This window comes from Enhydra lutris, unplaced genomic scaffold (assembly GCF_002288905.1).
Source record: "Enhydra lutris kenyoni isolate GAN:26980312 unplaced genomic scaffold, ASM228890v2 scaffoldscaffold13, whole genome shotgun sequence".
In the NCBI taxonomy this organism is placed as follows: Eukaryota; Metazoa; Chordata; class Mammalia; order Carnivora; family Mustelidae; genus Enhydra; species Enhydra lutris.
Window position 1 is genome coordinate 56,584,285 of NW_019154097.1, and position 19,327 is coordinate 56,603,611.

The window sequence follows — 19,327 nt, forward strand, 5'->3', positions numbered from 1 at the left end:
GGATACACTGGCCAAAGTATCATGTTGCTTTGATTTAACATGAAAAAATGGACTACTGCTTACAAAATAAATTTTCTTTGATGCTCAAACTTCCCAAAGAAAGCATCCTACTAGTTTGAAGTATTTCTATTGTCCTGGTCCCAAACCTTAATTCTATAAACAAAGACACTGAAGATCTAGTAGGTAAAGCCAGAGGACACACAACTAATATACAGAAGGTCTTAGATTCAAAACCAAATCTTCTGGCTCCTAAACTGGAACCTTACCATTTCATTACTCTGTGAGAAAGCTGAGTGTGGTGAGTGCGGTGGTTGACAGCAAGGACTTTGGGGTCAAAATAAACTAGGTGAAGCCCTGTATGTGCTACTTACTAACCTCTTGGAAGTCTCAGTTCCTTCATCAACATAATGGACAGATCAGTGAACAACCTTTTAGGGTTGTTCTAAAGACTTGATTAGATCTATACTGTTCAGAATGCTTACACAGTGCCTGGACTATAACATGTGCTGGAAAAATGGTAGCTTACTATTATCCAAAATTTGCTCATGAGTTTCTGAAATGTATTTTGTAAACTTAAGGTGCTACATAATGTTAAAATTCTCTCTCTCTCTACATTTATATATATATATATATATATATATATATATATATATACACATATGTATATATGTAATAAGAATAATACAGCATATAACAGTGTTAGTATGGTGATGCTTACTAAATCATCTTAGTCTATAGCTAAAAGCACTCTGAAGAAGAAAGCTAGAAAGACGTGGATTAATCATTTTGTAAGTTTCAAACAGTTCACCATGGTGTTTGGTTCAGTGCTGCCCAAAAGACCCATGTCAGCCTGGTGTCACACAGGCCAGGACTTTTTGAGGCAACTGGAAAGAGAGAAACCATTTTCCCCTCTGGATGGGAACCTGAGAGGATATAAGCCTGGAGCTTCTGGGCCCGCAAACAGGACAGTGCCTGTTAGAGATAAAAGCTGAGTAGAGGAAGAGACGCTGCATCCTACCTGCAGGTTTGAGGGCCTGAAGCTAGCAATTCCCGAACTTTTCAATATGTGAGCCCCAAATTCCCTTTTTCATTTTAGCCAGTCTATATGAGCTTCTATCCCTTAGAAACCAAAATATTTTGACAAATATATAGGCACCAGTGAAATGAAGCTACCGCATAGAGCTTAAGATTGACCAACAGAATCCTCAGAGCTATACAGCAGACACCTGCACAGGAGTGATTCCAGGGGGAGCCAGTAAGCACCCTCTATCTCTGAATATATGCTAGATGGTCAGGGAGAGGGCCTCTGACCTCAGACAGCAAAGCCCATGGGGCAGCATCTCCCTGAAGATGTCTCCAAGAAAGCCAAGGCTGAGGGATCAGAGATGGACAGCTGCAGGAGGCCTCCCACCCTCCTGCTCCAAGCCCCATGTTCACCTTCTAGCCTGAACCTGAATTCCCTGCCACCCTCACTCTGGGGCAGAAACAACTTGAGCCAGAAGTTCTGTCTGGTCATGGCTGGGAGGTGCAAGTTCTGGCCACATTTTCATTCTCCCGTTCACGCCTCATGTTGTTGTTGTCTCTCTGTCCACAATAACAGTACCTGGTATTCATGTTCCGGTTTACATCCACTTGGAATTGGATCAGACGGTCTTTAAGATTTTGGGCTCGCTCACAGAGGTCATAATTTAGGCTCATGGTGTCAAGGCAGAACATGGCCAAAGGCACGGTAATGTGCATGGATGCAATTTCGTTTCTCCGCCTTTTTATGCTACGGATCCTCTGTAGAAAGGAGCACAGTTGGTAGCTTGATTTGCCTTTAGCCTCTGTGCACCTGACCCCAGCCTCCGCCCCACCAGCCAACCTAGTCCAATGCTGAGCACAACATATATACTAACAAATACACTGACTATGTCTTGGATTGTCTGCAGCACGTGTCACCAAGATATAAAATATCAAATGATATGTCCTACCACCACAAAATCCTCAATTTCATGGTTTTCTTTCAGGAACGCAGTGATGTTTTGTTCTGCCATGTTATCCAATAAGTCATCATACTTTTTGTAGACATTTAAGTATCTTCCATAATCGAAGAGCATAACATCAGACATGCAAATACGGGTCACCAAGTCAGATTAGGAAGAGTGGCAAATGAAGACAGAAGATCATAAAAATTAGCCCAAGCCAGGAAAGGGAAACAGAATGTGGCAAAAAGTGTAGTGAACTGGGAATTTAGACTGTTGGCTACAAATTCCAATTTTGCCACTTCCTAGCTGCATGAACTTAGATATTTCTCTTTTCCAAAAATTAGTGTCTTTAGTTTTAAGTGGAAATGATGACACCTCGTAGTATTGTTTTAAGGCTTACCTATAATAATGTGCATATAAAGCATCTAGTACAATGCCTGATATACAGTAAATATGCAATAAACATTGGTTCCTATCCCTTCTTCCAGCTCTAAAATTCTATGTCTAAATTTTAAGATGAAAATTTGGAACTAACAAACCTAAAATCTATTGGATAAAATTAAGTTTTCCTCTCTTAAAAGATCATGCAAAAATGGCTGCACAGATTTCTCTCAAATTGGAGGTTGTATTTGGGATGCTGTGACTTTAAGTTTGAATTAGGGGCACCTGGCTGGCTCAGTCAGTGGACCATGTGACTCTCGATCTTGTGGTCATGAGTTCAAGCCCCATGCTGGGTGTGGAGCCTACTTAAAATAATAAAAATAATAAGAAATAAAATAAAATAATAGTGAAATAAAATAAAGATGATAATGGAGTAAGCAGAATTAGTTTTGTCGGGCCCAGGTGTTGGCCAATACTTCAGAGATTCTAAAGCTGAGATATAATATGAGGACCAGTCAGTCCAAAAAAAACAAAAAAACAAACTGTGTGTTAAACTCCAAGAACAGGGAAAATAGAGGTTTCAGATAGATGTCTCCAAATCAAATTCATAAGGACAGAGATTCCAAATTGAGTCTACGATTTTCAGACCAGAAGTAGTTCTTAATTGGGGGTGATCTGACCACTCAGGGGACATTTGGCCATGTCTGGGGATGATTTGGGTTGTAATGACCATCACAGGAGGATCCTGCTGGCATCTAATAGGTATAGGTCAGGGATTCTGCTAAACATCCTACCATGGCACAACAGCTCCTCACAGTTCAGAGTTTTCTGGTCTAAAATGTTGACAGAGCCGCAGTCAAGAGCCATGTGTTCTGGTTTGACTGGAAGAGCCCAGATTTACACTTGTTGTCCCACAGCAATTGTTAATAAAGCCCTCTTCATTCTCAAAGTGTCTCCTTTTGCAAGCTATATTGTACGAGCCCCTAAACTAGGGACAGCTCACATGAGCAACTGTGAGACATTTTACGGTACGATGATTAAAGAGCATTCAGATAACTTGTCCTCAATCCCCTTCCTTTAATTCCTAAATCCAAAAACCTCTGAAAACAGAAAGCTGCTTCAAAATTTTATTGGATGGCAAAAGCTGGCCTAAACCAATGTGAGGCTACTTGGGGGAATATTCATATTTTTCACTATAGAAGTATCAACATGTTTCATTAAGGGATGCTTCCTGAGATCCTGCTGAAGCTGCATCATTGTATATGATATAATCATTATGTTACTTTTCTAAAATCCAGAAATTTCTAAAGGCCAAAACCTGTCTGGCCTCATAGTTTTCAGATAATGGATGTGGACCTGTAAATTGAATTTGAATTCTGGCTCTCCTGTTTATTTGCAGTGTAATATTGGGAAAGCTTCCTCATCTGTAAAATGGGGATAAGCAGTAATACCATTGTAAGCATTGACTATTATTACTATGAATGTGTTTCTGATGCGTGGGAATAGTGACCATGTATTTGCTGATAAGCAAACCAATATGAAAATGGCTAAGTTACAAGTAAACCAACTTACTTGTGGGGGCCAACTTGATTTTTCTGATATACCTCAAAGGTTTGATCCACAAAATCAGAAACTAGTTTTTCTTCAGTATTCACAGTTCCAAGAATCAAGTTATAGCCTTTCAGCTCTGGGAACAGGATAGATTCTACCTAAAGAACAGAAACCACCTCTGATGTCACAGGACATCCACGAGATACAAGAAGGGGATGGCACCATAATGTAAAACCTTTTGCAGCAGACACATTTTCAGGGACACCAGATACATTTTCACTCTTTTTCCTTTTGGATAATGCCAGAACCATCCTCTATCTACTTTCTTCTCCCTGGTTTTGGGTTACTCATCTTTTCCTCATCCTTTCAAGTCTCTGGTCCATGAAGATTCACCCTGTGCCTCCAGTTAGGATGTTAGGTTTCCCTGCTTAAGGTTCACATTCTGAACTTTTTCCACTCAGCACAATCATAATTAAATAATGTGTAATGAGCTGCTCTGGGTTTGTCATGGGATTAAATACCATGAAGGCCTGGATCCTATCTGACTTTGTCAGTATTGTGAAGGGTTCAACAAGTGCTTGGCACATAGTAAGTGCTCAATAAACACTGTGTGACTGAATATTATAGCGATGCTCCCTGTCCCCTGCCCACATCAGCTTTTCCTAGTGAAAAACTACTAGAGACATGAGTTCTAATTCTGATTCTGCCACTAACTAACCATGAGACCTTAGTTAAGCTACTTCTCCTCTCTGAACTTGCATTTTCCATCTGAGGAAAAGGAGAGATACTAGATGCTTCTCTCAGCTTGGTGGCGGGGGTGGGGGTGGAAATCCATGGCTTTATGGTCTTGAAGCTAGAACAGTATCTTTTCTGATAATTCAAGTTCTCTAACTTCTTCATGGCATGTGTGTGTCCCTGAGAAATGTTCTCACTTGCATGACTCATGAAGATTGCCAAGTCCCTGCTGGGGATCCAGTGCCCTCCCCGCTAAGAAAGCTAACAGTGATTGGTCCCAGAAAAGACTGACAGAGAGCTCTACTTGGTGACAGCCATTATATACAACAGATAGGAATGCACTGATTTAGAAAGGGGGAAAGGCTAGTGCAAATAGTCTGTGTTCCCTCTTTGGACAATCCAACAGTTTTTAAGCCAGTGGAGGAACAACTTCTTGGCTGTGGCCATACGGAAGACAGCAGTTGAAAGCAAAGGGATGAAGGATCTGGCATTGGTCAAGAAATGGTTTAAAGACACACAACTGGCACATCCAGGCCACATAAGAGATTACATGTGGGCAGCATACAGGATTGTTTCTTTGGAAGAAGTCTTCAGTTGAAAGAGGAAGTAACACCTTTTATTGCCCTTTAAATTGGGCAGTCTGTAAAACTAAGCTGAGATCAGTGGTGTCTTTTCCAGATAATCATGGTTATGATCTGCGGATCTCCCTGACTCTCCGGTCCCTGACTTCCTGGTCTTGTGGTCACCCTCAGAGCTTACGTCTACACCCTTGCCCAAGTTTGGGATTTCCCTGGCACTTGGAGTGAGAAAATTCTCCCATCAAGAGAGACACTGGCCCAAGTAGACCCTTTCCACAATAATGTGTGTGTGTGTGTGTGTGTGTGTGTGTGTGTGTGTGTGTGTGAGTGTGTATTTCTGATTATGAAAGTAATATGTTAACATGGTTGCTAGTGCGGATTAAAAATTTTTTTTTAAAGATTTTATTTATTTATTGGACAGAGAGAGCAGAAGACAGCACAAGCAGGGGGAGTAGCAAATCGAGAGGGAAAAGCAGGCTTTGTACTGAGCAGGGAGCCCCATGCAGAATTCAATCCCTGGACCCTGGGAATATGAGCTGAGCTGAAGACAGATGTTTAACCCACTGAGCCACCCAGGCACCCCTGATTTAAATTTTCCTTATTGCATTTTTAGTTTTAGAAAACCCTTCCTTATTTCACCTCACCTCATTTTATTTATGCCTCTCATTCTCCTCTTCATTTCAATCAGTATTATAGCATTTATGTCTCTCTTTTTTTTTTTTTTTTGCTAAGACAACTATTTTCTAATATTTACTTTGGTTTCCTTTAGTAACCTTCTCATAAATAGGCTTCTCTTCTGCACTTTGAAACAGTTATTTTCAAAGCCTCATGTTAACATTTTTTCCAACTTTCCCAAAATTTACGTTTAGGGGGTACCTGCCTGCCACAGTTAGTGGCTCCACAGTTAGTGGAGCATGGGACTCCTGATCTCGGGATGGAGTTCAAGCCGCATTGGGCATGGAAATTACTTAAAAATAAAATCTTAAGAAAATAAAATAAATAAAGGGGTGCCTGGGTGGCTCAGTTAAGCTCAGTTAAGCTCAGTTAAACTCAGTTAAACTCAGATGCTCAGTTAAACTCAGTTAAGCTCAGTTAAACTCAGATGCTCAGTTAAGCATCTGACTTCAGCTCTGGTCATGATCTCAGGGTCCTGTGTCGAGGCCTGCATCAGGCTCCCTGCTCAGCATGACATCTGCTTCTCCCTTTCCCTCTCCCTCTGCCCTTACTCCCACTTGTGCTCTCTCCCTCACTCTCTCTCAAATAAATAAATAAAATCTTAAAAAATTAATTCAATAAAACAAAACTTATATTTAACCATAAAAAAGGCAATTCTGGCAAGGGTTGGGGATACTGTCCACCTGTTGTTGTTCTTAGATCTTATTAGATATTCAACCTGAGGGGCTATTATTTTAAAGTTATAATACCCAGTTTGGAGATAAAATAGTGTGAGGGGTTTGAGGCAAGAGGCAGTGCTGTGGGCATTCTAGATGGAGAATGCTTAGCCTGGGTTGCTTTTCCTCACAGCCTGATAAAGTCCCATTGGCATTCACTTGGGTCTAGTTTTCAACCCCGGTACACACTTTGACCTGTGATTGTATCTTCTTGCCATGACAATCCACTAAATCTACTACCATCCTTGCTGGGTGTTTGCTGGAGCAGCCACATGAGCCCTGGGCTCTCCTAGCCCAGCTGCTTGCAAGCACTGCTAATCAACAGCAGTGAAAGAGAACTTGAGTGGTATGTACTTCATCTGTCCCCAAGCCCCACACTTATCCTTCCAAATTACATGGTCCTCTCTTTCATTTCCTTCCTAGGAATGTGGATGGGTAGGAGAGTAGCCCACTGTTTCTTCCCCCTCTACACACCCAGTTTTCTTGTTAACCAGGCTTGGTTGGGCTTGAGACCCCAAATTTAGAGTTATCTGGTGAAATCAACTGGAACATTTGGCCTTATGTGTTACCCTATAGCCTCCAACTCTAATCTTGACTCTTAGAATCCTCTAAGTACATGACTGCAAAGAGAAGAGTACTTAAGAGCATCTGAGCATCACACATAATTCCTGGGGAGGGTCGGTAGGAGAGAAGAGAGAGAGAAAAACACTCCCCAGTTTCCTTCCCCATGTGGGGCTAGACACTGGTCTTGCCACATCAACCACACAGAGGGAAATAGAAGACAGATCACAAAAGAGTCACACTCATGTGGGTGATCCTGCCCAGCTCTAAAAGTCTGCTAAGTGTCTGGAACATGATTAGCAATGTCATCCTGGGAAGGAAACTGGAGGGGGCTTGAACCAGGAAGGTAAGCTTCAATCTTTCCCTTTGATGCCTTTAGTGGTTAAACAAACAAAGAAACAGACACACACATGGAATGTCAAGAACTAAATCGGATATCGTTTTATGAAGGTTCTAGTGGGTTCATGGCATTGTTCCATCGTCAATTAACCCAAGTTGGATATGATTTGGGACATATCTGCTCCTTTGAATTTGGATGATGGTGGGCTGGACAGGGGTGGGGGGGACTCTACTTGCTCACAAAGTAACTCTTAATGCTCTTATTAAAAGTACAATTCTTGGGACACCTGGGTGACTCAGTTGGTTAAGCGTCTGACTCTTGATTTTGGCTAAGGTCATGATCTCAGGGTCCTGGGATTAAGGCCCATGTCAGGCTCCAAGCCAATGGTGAGTCAATTTGAGATTTTCTCCCTCTCCCTCTGCCCTTCTCCTGCTTGTGTGCACAAGTGTTCTCTCTCTCAAATAAACAAATAAATCTTTAAAAAAAAATAGAAGTAGGGGCACCTGGGTGGCTAAGTTGTTTAAGCATCTGCCTTTAACTCAGGTCATGATCTCAGGGTCCTGAGATCAAACTCCATGTTGGGCTCCATGCTCAGCAAGGAGTCTGCTTCTCCCTCTGCACCTCTCCCCGTCATGTACTCACTCTCTCTCTCTCTCTCTCAAATAAATAAAATCTTTTAAAAAATAAAATAAAAAAATAAAAGCACAATTCTCAAATATGTGGACATTTCTTTATGGCCCAAATCTTTATGGGGTTTGAGCTCTTAGAATCTTTAGAAACCAAAGGGGGGCATACTCCCTTTTACTTTGGTGTTTATCTCCCAAAGTAAAACTCCCCTAACTGAATACCTTATACAAACAGCCATTTAAAATTTATTTTATTCAATAAGTAAATAAAAGCAAAACAAATGATTAAGTTGATACTATACCTTGGGGATCTCCCTAGAGTTCTTAATAATTTCCAAGAAAGAGTTGTGTATTAATTCCCAGCAGTCATCAAAAGATGGATTAAAGACGATAATGGGATCACTGACTTCAAGTTTGATCATGATTAGCTGAGGCATGAAGAACTCCATCTCTTGGTAAGGCTCCTCAAAATCATTTCCAGCCTTTAGGAGACATAAGATATGGTGGCTGTCACAAGGTAAGACCTTCCAGAATCAAAGGAGTGAATTTTACCCATTCACAGTACAAACCAAACACCAGAAAAGGAAATGCAGAGTCTCACACACTACACATGTTCAAATAAGGGCTAAGTATGGCATAGCCCACCCTGAGCTCACCTACTTGCCCTTTCCCAAAGCCTTTTTTTTTTTTTTAAGGATTTTACTTATTTATTTGATAGAGAGAGATCAGTAGGCAGAGAGTCAGGCAGAGAGAGATGGAGAAGCAGGCTCCCTGCTTGCGGAGCAGAGAGCCGGATGCGGGGCTTGATCCCAGGACCCTGAGATCATGACCTGAGCCGAAGGCAGAGGCTCTAACCTACTGAGCCACCCAGGTACCCCTCCCAAAGCTTTTATTTGGAATGCTTACTTTGCTTAGAAATTCCTGCATTAGTGTTTCCAAATTCTTCCTATCCTTCAAAATTCAGCTCAAAATCCCCTCCTTGAGGAAGCCTCCCTGTTCTTCAGCAAGATAGAATCTCTTCCACTTCTTAACTTCTAAATTTCCACTTCCTTCATGGGACTTTCTCTTTCTCTCTTGCAGATATATATATATATATATATATATATATATATATATATGTACATCTTATCTTCTCTACTCTAACCTTGAGGGCAGGATCCGTGTCTGAACCCTGTACTTCCTCCAAAATATCTGAGGCAGTATTTAGCCCATAGTTGGTGCTCAATAAAAATTTGTTGACAGAATCCGAAAGTATAAATAGTTATCTGAATGCCTCAAATGGAGCTTGCTAATGAGTGAATAGTCTATTTTACATACTCAAAATGTCTGCCTTCCTACAACAGGGAGATATCTAGAATTCCCTATTAGGCTATTAATATAAGTTACCTCTCATAAACTACGCTGCCTAAAGAAATTGTTCATAGTGCAGCTTGCAAAGTACTTGTCTAAGCCAATGATGTTAGACATTTCCAGATCTGTTTAAGGATGACTGACAAACATTTGTTGAGTAGCTATCATGCATCAAATACCCACAAATCTCCCCTTCTTTCAGACATACAAAGATTTTACTTTTCCCTTTGTGTGGAATTTTAGAGTGGGATTTGTTCCCACATCTGAGTCTCTTCTGCTTAGCAAAGTAAATGATTACAGTGACATCTATAGATGGGTTCTTGTCAGAGAGCTAACATCACAGTCTAAATTCAGCAGCATTGGTGTCTACATTTTTTTGAGCAAAAGGTCAGCTGTTCATCTTGACTTCATTTGGAAAAATACTTAGAATTTAACCTTTTGTAACCAGGCAATTTTATATTTTTATTACTTTTTTTTAAGGTAAAATGTGCACGTGGTGTGAAATCCAAATGAATCTTCCTTAATCCTCAGGCTATCCTAGTTCAGGGGATGCTATGATGTTTTGAAAACCAGGACACGGTGCTTTTAGCTTTTATTTTGACTTCACTGAAGGAGTTTCATGAAGAAAGTTACTAATTAGGTCAACAAAGCCTTTTGTTATCAGAGATGCCCCTTTCAAAGATCGAAGAACAAAAAGTCAACATCTGCAATGATACACGTAACACTCCCTAAATATCAAGCCAAAGATTTATAATAAAACTTTTTCAACTCCTTCCTTTAACAGAGTGGATCAAAAAGTGACCTGTTTCCCTCCTATAAAGGGTATGAATTCCATTTTACTCAATCTTTCCTTAAATAATTTTAACAATTTCTCCACTTCCAGAGAACTTGGCCAATTTAGTAGTTATTATCTCAGGAAAGATTTCTGTGATTCACAGAAATCATTTTCATGAGCTGATAATGATCCGATGTGTGTGGCAATCAAGAAATTTACTTTTTGTCCTTGCCTCACAGCTGAGAACCTACGTGATGGAATTCTGATTTTCTCAATTGTTTCCTCACAAAAGGGCCTACTGCTGATCCCCTACATACCTTGTGTATCATGAAAAAGGAGACCAGGTCCTCGAGAGACTTAATGACCAAGTCCCTCAGCTGGAGTGACATGAAGGAAGCAACAGAAGCAAAATATTCCTCAATGTTATGAGAGGAGTCATAGTCACTTTTGGGAGCAAAATGGACCCACTGCTCCTTCTGTGAGATGAAAAGCTGGGCACAGGTTGGGATCCACCTGTAAAGACAGGAGGGTACCCAAGTTACAAGCTCTTCTGAGCTCAGAGAAGTCCGATCAGATAGTCCCCACTCTCTGTGACTGGGCAGATGGCTCACTTCCCAACTAAGCACCTTTCCAAATCAGTATTTTCATATCCTTGGCCACCTAACCTGCCAACATCCCTTTCCAGAGAAGAAAGTAGTAAGATCTGAATTGAGAGACTACTCTTCCAGTGGTAATACCCAAATACACAAGCGATGCTGGTGGTGTGTCCTGCTCCAAGAGTCTCTAATTTCTTCACTATAATCAGAGATTGTGGTGAAGGGGCATAAGGAACTGGAATGTTCCATCCAACTTCTCTCTCTGTCAAATGCCTTGCCTCTGTTTAGATTTTATAGGGGGAAAGAGAGAAAGAGGAGAAAAAGAAGAAAACCTAAGAAGAGAAACTCCAGTATGACAGCAGCTGCTGCTCAGAAGTTGGGACTAGAAATAAGAAAAGCAAAAGAAGAAATGGACACTTTGTTCTTTCTTCCTACCTCCCCCAGTTTCTAATTCCCAGTGGGAACCACTGGCCTTTTCATCCTATCCCATCTTCTCTCTGATTGCTAGAAAAGTACTCCTCTAATAACCAGAAAAGTACTAGGAACAGCCATAGTTGTAAAGACAGTAACTAGGATATTTATCAAGCAACTACCATGTGCCAATGGTTGTATATACATTGTCTCTGATAATAAAAACCCTGCAGTAGGTATTACTGCCATCATTTTGCGAAGGTGATTTCTCTGGCTCTGGACATAGTCTTTCATGCATTTGCAAAAGAAAAAGGAATTGTCACCTCCCTAACCCCCAAACTTTGTAGTTGTTTATCTGGGCCACCTGAACACATGTCATTCAAATGCACTGTTGTGTAACCTAGCAAGTCCTAATGGACTTCAGAGGAAGGGAAGAGAAGTGGTACCCCCAACAAAGAAGAATAATGAGAATTTCAGAAAGGCAGAGGGAGACCAGGAGTGAGGGTTGAAGAAGAGTGGACATGGGGAGTCACAAAGACCGGCAGGGAACTAGTTTTCACTCCAAAGAGTTTATGATACTGTGATTCAGTCCCATTCTGGGGCCAGATACTGACTTGTTGAGAAGAATTTGGCGTGCTTCCATGCAGTGTTTCTGGATCACATCCTGATATTCATGAGGCTGCAGAGGCAGTTTTCCCGCCAGTAATTCTGCTGTTCGAACAAACCTGAGGTCTCTAAATCTGCCAAAAGAGAGGGAGAAACATCCTGGGCCGAGAAGACACTTAAAAATGAATTCCGTAGGTTAAGTTCAAAGGGCATGTATCTTTATTTTTTTTCAAGGAGAGTAAAACTAATTATAACTGAGAAATCTGAGAGTCTGAGGAGGGAGGAGAAAGTCCAGAGGAACCTTGCAAATGGTAGATAGATGAGCCAGCTCAGCTGGTGTTTGCTGAGCCTTCCTGTGTGTTCTGCTCTGGGTAACCCATCTGGGGAGTGGGGTTTTGGAACCAACCTGGAATTTGCCCTGCTGGGAACTGGAATATCAAATGGACTAATCAACGTTCTTTAACAGCGAGGACAGAGAAGATAGGTCAAGAGAAGCAACACCTTCATGATCAAGGGGGTTCCTCTAATCTTCAGTGTGGTCCCAGGTGAGCTACTCAAGCAACTTGGAGGACTGCTTAGGTCTAAACAAACACAAAACCCCCTATAGACCTACCCTTGATTGGCAGGCTCACCAAGACACACACATTATCCCTTGGCACAGCGCCTTACACAATGCAGGCACACAATAGGTATCTGCGGAATGAACACACGAAACTCCCTGCATCTTCTCTTATGAGGCTCTTCTCCTATTTCTTTCAGATCAATGGATGTGTTGTCCTTTACCATATTCCAAGAGGTGTCTTTCAGCTCAGAGGGCCACATACCTCTTCCTAACGTCTATTCCATCCATTTATAAATCAGTCTTTTAAATCATCACTGTCTTTCACTTCCCCAGTTAGATCTTTGTTCACTCCCTCAGCTCATCTCATTTCTTGCTTCTCATTTTCATCATCCACTGGAATGACCTCTTGGGCACTTTTCCTCATCCTTCCTAAATCCCACAGCCTATATTTCATTTCTTCTTGGTGGAGGTGGTGAACTTGGTCCCCATCTTGTCTGGCCAGCCACAAAGCATTGTTAGGGAAGGAAGGAGAGAACTTGAGAGCTCCCTGACCACACGTTTGATATCCAAACCAAGTATGGCCCTTGTTACCACGTGGTAATTATGTTACTTATCTTGAATTCAATCCTTAACAAACGTCCTACAGTGGCTCTTCAGACCACAACTCTCATTCTGGCCCCCAAGCCCCTTACCTTTCACTGGTCACTAGGTGACTTCTTAGAATTTTTTTAATTAAATCATGCAGGTCACAGAGAAAAGTTGTCTGTATCATTTCCCTAACAAATCTTTCTTGTTGTTTTTTTGTTGTTGTTCAACTGACAAAAATCTTCTAAATGGTTTTGGTTCACTTTCGCTTTTGTTGCCTGTATAATCTTTAGGGAACCCCTAAAAGCAAGTGGTAAGGATCCTTTCTTCTCAGAAGCTATAGATTGAATAATTTGCCATCTTTACTACATGATAAAATTAAATGCATCTGTACATCTCCTTGGCAGTGAGTATCTGGCAAATTTTACCATCCCTGAGACTCATCTTTTTTTGTTAATTTCCAGGTCATAAACATGCTTATAGTTAAAGCAGTACCTTCATTTATTGAACAACTACTATATGCCAAAACTGTTCTAAGCAACTCATCAAACAAAACCCATGAGGTGTGTATTATTATTATTCCCATTTTACATATAAATAAACGGTGACTTAGAGAGATTAGCTTCCCCAAAATCACACCATCTGTTATTGATGAAGCAAGAACCAGAACCTATGCAGTGTAGTTTGGGAGCCCATTCTATAAATTATTACCTTAAACACTTCTGCCTCATTAGAAAGTGATTTTTTTTTCAGTGTCCTGACTGACACCTCCAATGACTTAGAAAACTGAATTCAGTCCAAAGAAGGAAATGTGCTTATTTCTTACCATTGGTGGGCTCCATGCCAGCTTGACCTCCCCCTCAATTGTCTTTGGAAATATAGGTACAACTAAGAATGTGATAAACAATTGAGTTCTCCAAGTAACAGGTCTCCCTTAAGACTAAACACATTCGAAGCTACAGAGACTCCCCAAAATAAAATACCTTGAATTACTGGTAAGGTCAATCAAAATTAAGTAAGCATATTTGCCTCCAGTTTTTCTAATAAAAACTCAGATGGTGGCAACTCATCATGTCATCAGCCTGACCTTCCAGTGAACTCTGGTGGCCTCATTCTCCCACCAGGATTTACACCTCCCTTAACAGACCCCCTCCCCCTCAAGACAGTCTTTCTCTGCAGCTAATGAGTGGATAAACTAAACATGGAACAGCCATGCAGTGGGGTAATATTCAGCTGTAGAATGGAATGAAATACTGATACATCATTCAATGTCAGATGAACCTTGAAAACATGTGCTAAGTAAAAAAGCAGCCAGACATGAAAGGTCACATATTGTGTAATTCCATTTGTATGGAGGGTCTGGAATAGGTTAAATCTGTAGAGACATTAAACAGATTAATGTTTGCCAGGGGCTGAGTGGAAGGAAGAAGGGGTGGGAATGGGGGACTGCTAATGGATACTGCATTTCTTTTTGGGATGATGAAAATATTTTTGAAGGACAGAGTGGTCAGAGTTGGACAAATATGGGAGTGCACTAAAAACAATGGTCCTGTGCACTTCAGAAGGGCAAATTTTATGGTGTGTGGATTATATCTCAATTTAGAAAAAAGTGAAGGAGGGAAAAAAACAGCTCCTATATTCTCTGAACTCCTTCACTTGCTGTGGCCAATTTAGTCATTGATGAACATAACCAAGACCCCTGCTTGCCATCCCTGGGCTAGCCCTGAGTTACCTAAGGAATAAGACCCAATCCTCCATATGTCTTGGAAGCTAGAGAGTCAAACTAGCACACACACAATTTTAATTCAGTGCAATACATGTCCTCATGGAGGTAATAGCTCATTCACACTTAATGGGTACTTACAGTTTGCTGGGCACTGTTCTAAGTACTTTGAATGTATTAAGTTTTTTATTTATTTTTATTTATTTTAAGTTTTTATTCCTCCTACCAACCCTATGAAGCAGGAACTCTTATTATCCCAAATTTAGGGGTAAGGAAAGCAAGACACAGATGATGTAACACCCCAATGTTAACTAGGAAGCAGCCGGGCTAAGATCTGGGCTCAAGCGGGCTGGCTCCAAGACTAAGCTCTTCACCAGTACACGCCAGGGCTTAGCGACAGGGTTGGGGTGTCACGGGAGCACAAAGCAGGGTCACTTCACTGCGTGGAGAGCTGTCACTTAGAGTTTCCACGCACTTTGGGTCTAGGATATTTGTCATTTCCCTTCAAGGGGAAGGCTACCCCCACTGTGCCCAGCATAAGATACTGTCTTTTGTGGCCAAACATTCAAGAAGGGAAAGAAAAGGGAGGGGAGGAATGTCTTACTCTTTAAACCACAGTTCTTTCAGGCTGAGCATCATGGGGTTCACCGTGTGCAGATGCTCCTCGTTCCACTTCTTGGCATTCCTGTAGATGTGGCGCCAGGGCACAGGGGCCCGGATCACTCTTTGAGGAAACATGCGGGGAATGTTCTCGATGAAGAGTCTTTTTCTCTCTGTTGGGTCCATGAGGATGTAATCAACTATAGAACCAACAGAGCAAACACTTTGTTAGTAAGTAGGGACCTTGAACACCCCATGCTCTAAGCTGCAGCTTGTAATGTAAATGAGCCTCTGACCATTTACACTGATAAAATCCATGATGTTGATAATCCCTTGGGCATAACCAAATTGGGGAAGTGCCACTCTGTTGGTTTTTCTTTCTGAAGATGTTTCAGGGGGAAGGAGGAGTGTAACTTCACAGTCCGAGGCTTAGAAACCGGGGGTTGAGCTCTATTTGGATATCCAGCATCAAGTATGACAATGAACTAGTATTTGCTGATGCCTCATTAATCATTAATTGACTTCTCACACCTAAGCAGTCACACAAAAAATTCAACACAACAGATGACATCAGATACTTAGAAATGGAAATTTAGGGGTGCCTTGGGTGGCACAGTCCAGTTAAACATCCGACTCTTGGTTTCAGCTCAGGTCTGATCCCCGGGGTGGTGGGATCAAGCCCTGTGTTGGGCTCTGTGCTCAGCAGGAAGTCTGCTCAGGGGTTTCTCTCTCCTTCTTCCTCTGCCCCTCCCTCCCGCATTCACGATCACTCTCTCTCCCCCTCCCTCTCTAAAATGAATAACCTTAAAAAAAAATGGAAACTTAGAGACCAACTATTTCACACACTAAGGAAAGAAAGATGGGAAAAGCTTCACAGAGGGAGTGACATTTGAGCTGGACTGGAAGAATGAGTAGTAATTTGGAGATAGGATAAGAAGGGAAGAGCACAGGGGTCAGAAGAAACAGCATGTAATGAAGTGCAGTTCTAGGACTTCTGTAAAACATGCTCAAGGTGCTGGGAGTTATTTGGGGGCAGAAATATCAGACGAAAGTGGTAAAGTTCAAGGTGACAAGATTGCAGAAGTAGGTTGAAGCTGGAATTTGAAGGACTATCCATGTTTATCCTTATCAGTTTGGTTCTATCCTAGTGTAGACACGAGGCCATTGCAATGACAGCATTAGGAAGTTAATTAGGAAATTTAAAATAACTAGGCTGCCTGGTATAGACAGCTGCTGTCCAGATAAAATAAGGCAGCGAGGAACTCATATGATCACCACTCGCCTTTAATATGTTTCTCACATTCCTCACCATCATTAAATATTTCCCAGTGACCTCCTGCGTGTACAAGATGCGGCCCTAAGGATGAAGGGGAGCTAGGATCAGTAACATGTCCTTCACCATCAGAGAACTGACAGTCTGATAAGGGAGCCAAGACCCACAAGAAATGAAAAGACAATGCCAGTGTTACATAATAGAAGAGAAATAATGGCCCAGGAGATATTCCAAAGCAGGGTGAGTTGAAAGCAGAGACAGGAAGTCTTGTGCTTGCAGAGGATGGAGGGACCCCTGAGGGCTGCAGAGAGAGAAAAGTACTTAAGAGGCAGGTCTTGAGCTAGATTTTAAAACTTGAGTAGATCCTTGTTATTCCTAGTGCTGCCCAGGGTGAGCAGTATCCACAGCTCCTGGGAGCTTATCAAATGGTTTCACTTATTTGTGGAGCATAACAAATAGCGTGGAGGACATGGGGAGTTAGGAGAAGGGAGTTGGGGGAAATTGGAAGGGGAGGTGAACCATGAGAGACTATGGACTCTGAAAAACAATCTGAAGGGTTTGAAGAGGTGGGGGGATGGGAGGTGGGAGGAACCAGGTGGTGGGTATTAGAGAGGGCACGGATTGCATGGGGCACTGGGTGTGGTACAAAAACAATGAATACTGTTATGCTGAAAATAAATTAAAAAAAAAGAAAAAAAAAAAAAAAAGAAAAAAAAAAAAAAAGGAAAAAAAAAAAAAAGAAATGCAGGCTCTCAGGCCCTACCCCAGATCTGTCTCATCAGGATCAGCAAGATCCCCAAGTTATGCAGATGCACATCAAAGGGCAGGAAGTGCTGGTGTTGACCTGAATGATATGGGGGAAAGCATCTGAAGGAAAAGGATGCTTTTGGCATTTTCAGAGGAACCAGGGTGGACTGATGGTGAAAGAAAGACGGTGTCCTCCGCCAAGGAGCCCCTTGCCCCATTTACCCCCAGCCTTACCAATGCTTTTCATGAGGCTATTGTAGTAGTCATTTTCCTTCTCCTTCACTAGGCTGCTCATCAGGGGTTCCAGCGAGGGACTTGTCAGCAGTGTGTTAGGAATCAGCTTTGAAATCTGATGCATCACTTCATCCTCCTCGGGGGCAATCATGTCTTTTCGGATGCCATTGGTCACATAGTAATAGTACCTCTTCCATAAACAAACCACCGGCAAGACAATGACTGTGATTGGTTAACGGTGCCCACCTGCCCATACTTGTCAGCCTCCAAGGGGCACGTTCACACAGCACCCATCCTCACCCTTCACTCGTTGCTGTTGGGACTTTCTGGGCCCATCACCACACACTCACTGCAGTGTGATGGTGGGCAAGTTTCTCCTTGACTCTGGAGGATTCAACCAGAGGCAGAGATTTCGGTGGGGTATAAGGATGGACCTGCCAAATGCTATGCAGATAGGAACAGTGGAATGAGTACTAGGCCAGGACTGAGGGAACCTATCTGGTGAACTTTAAGAAGATGATTAACAAGCTCTCAAATGGACCCAGTGATTCACCCTCTTCAACAACAACAGTGCCCGCCCTACAAAGCACTTTGATCGTGTGGCTTAAAGCTGCCAGTGAGGGAAAACTCCCCAAAGTCCAAGTGAGACTTACAGTAGTTCTAATCTGACTGTGGGTTTCTGAGTTTAGAAAAGCAACACAAATGCACAAACTGAACAGAAATGGCCAGTGTGACCTGGTGACTTCAGGAAGTTTTGTGTGTTTAGGGCACTAAGCTGCCGGATGGCTGATGAGCTCTAGAAACCAAAACTTTAAGACGGATGAGAAGCACAAAGTGTAGGAAATCAGGTCTGACCTTTAGTGACTACGGCCTGTGGTCAGAGGAGGCTGAGCTCACCTTGCTCTGATCTGAAATGGAAGCTCCTTAGAGAGAAGAAACTTCCAAACTTCCCTCATTGTAAGAACCGTGTGGGGTGGGGAGAGAGGCTCTTATTAAAATGCAGATCCATGGGACCCCCTTAATCAGTTCGGGATTTTTCAACAAGCACCCCAGGTGATTTTTATCTTCAGGCAAGTGCGAGAAATGCTGTCACAGAGACTTTACTGTCAGTCAGAGCTGGTCTAAGTTCTAGTTATGCCTCTCATCGACTGTGTAACCTTGGTCAAGTTGCTTAATCAGACCTCACCCCAATTTCCACACCTGGACAACAGGAATCGTCATAGTACCCAGGTCTTGAATGGGGTCAAGCATCTAGAGGGTTTAGTGTGGAATCTTACCAGTAGCACATACTCAGTTGCTATGATTTTTATTATAAATTGGTTTATTATACATACTATAAACTCATAAGGTATTGGTTCTAAAGTTTTGTTCCTCTTCTTTTAAAATAGGTTAGGAACTCAAAAGTCTATCTAGAACCAAGCAGGTAGTTAATTGTTGAAAGTTGGCTGCACATAAGAAAATAATACAGAATACTAGAGACGTGCATAAACTGGAAAATGTACTTTTCATCTAAAGGAAGTAGCTACTTCTCAGCTTCAAATATCTTAATTTTTTCCAAAGAGGTTAGAAATCCAGCTTATGTGAGATTTCTCTCATTTTTAAAACACATCTATAGGCCAAATTCAGCCTATGGTAGAATTGCCATATAAAATATAGGATGAAGTGAGCTATATTTATACATTTAGTACTTTGCTGTAATTTTAAAAATCACTCATTGTGTATGTAAAATTCCAGT

The 19,327-nt window shown here is 41.8% G+C and overlaps 1 protein-coding gene across 1 annotated transcript in view; it reads right to left on the reverse strand.

Moving 5' to 3' along the window:
* LOC111145753 (dynein axonemal heavy chain 3) overlaps window positions 1-19,327 on the reverse strand; it is a 164,081-nt gene that overhangs the window by 135,670 nt on the left and 9,084 nt on the right. Inside the window, exons 6-13 of the mRNA XM_022500938.1 lie at window positions 17,593-17,782; window positions 15,343-15,538; window positions 11,877-12,002; window positions 10,573-10,768; window positions 8,433-8,612; window positions 3,921-4,057; window positions 1,974-2,079; window positions 1,604-1,782 (exon numbers count right to left, since the gene is read on the reverse strand). Of these exons, the coding sequence (XP_022356646.1) occupies window positions 1,604-1,782; window positions 1,974-2,079; window positions 3,921-4,057; window positions 8,433-8,612; window positions 10,573-10,768; window positions 11,877-12,002; window positions 15,343-15,538; window positions 17,593-17,782 (1,310 nt within the window). The remainder of the gene's footprint in view (window positions 1-1,603; window positions 1,783-1,973; window positions 2,080-3,920; window positions 4,058-8,432; window positions 8,613-10,572; window positions 10,769-11,876; window positions 12,003-15,342; window positions 15,539-17,592; window positions 17,783-19,327) is intronic.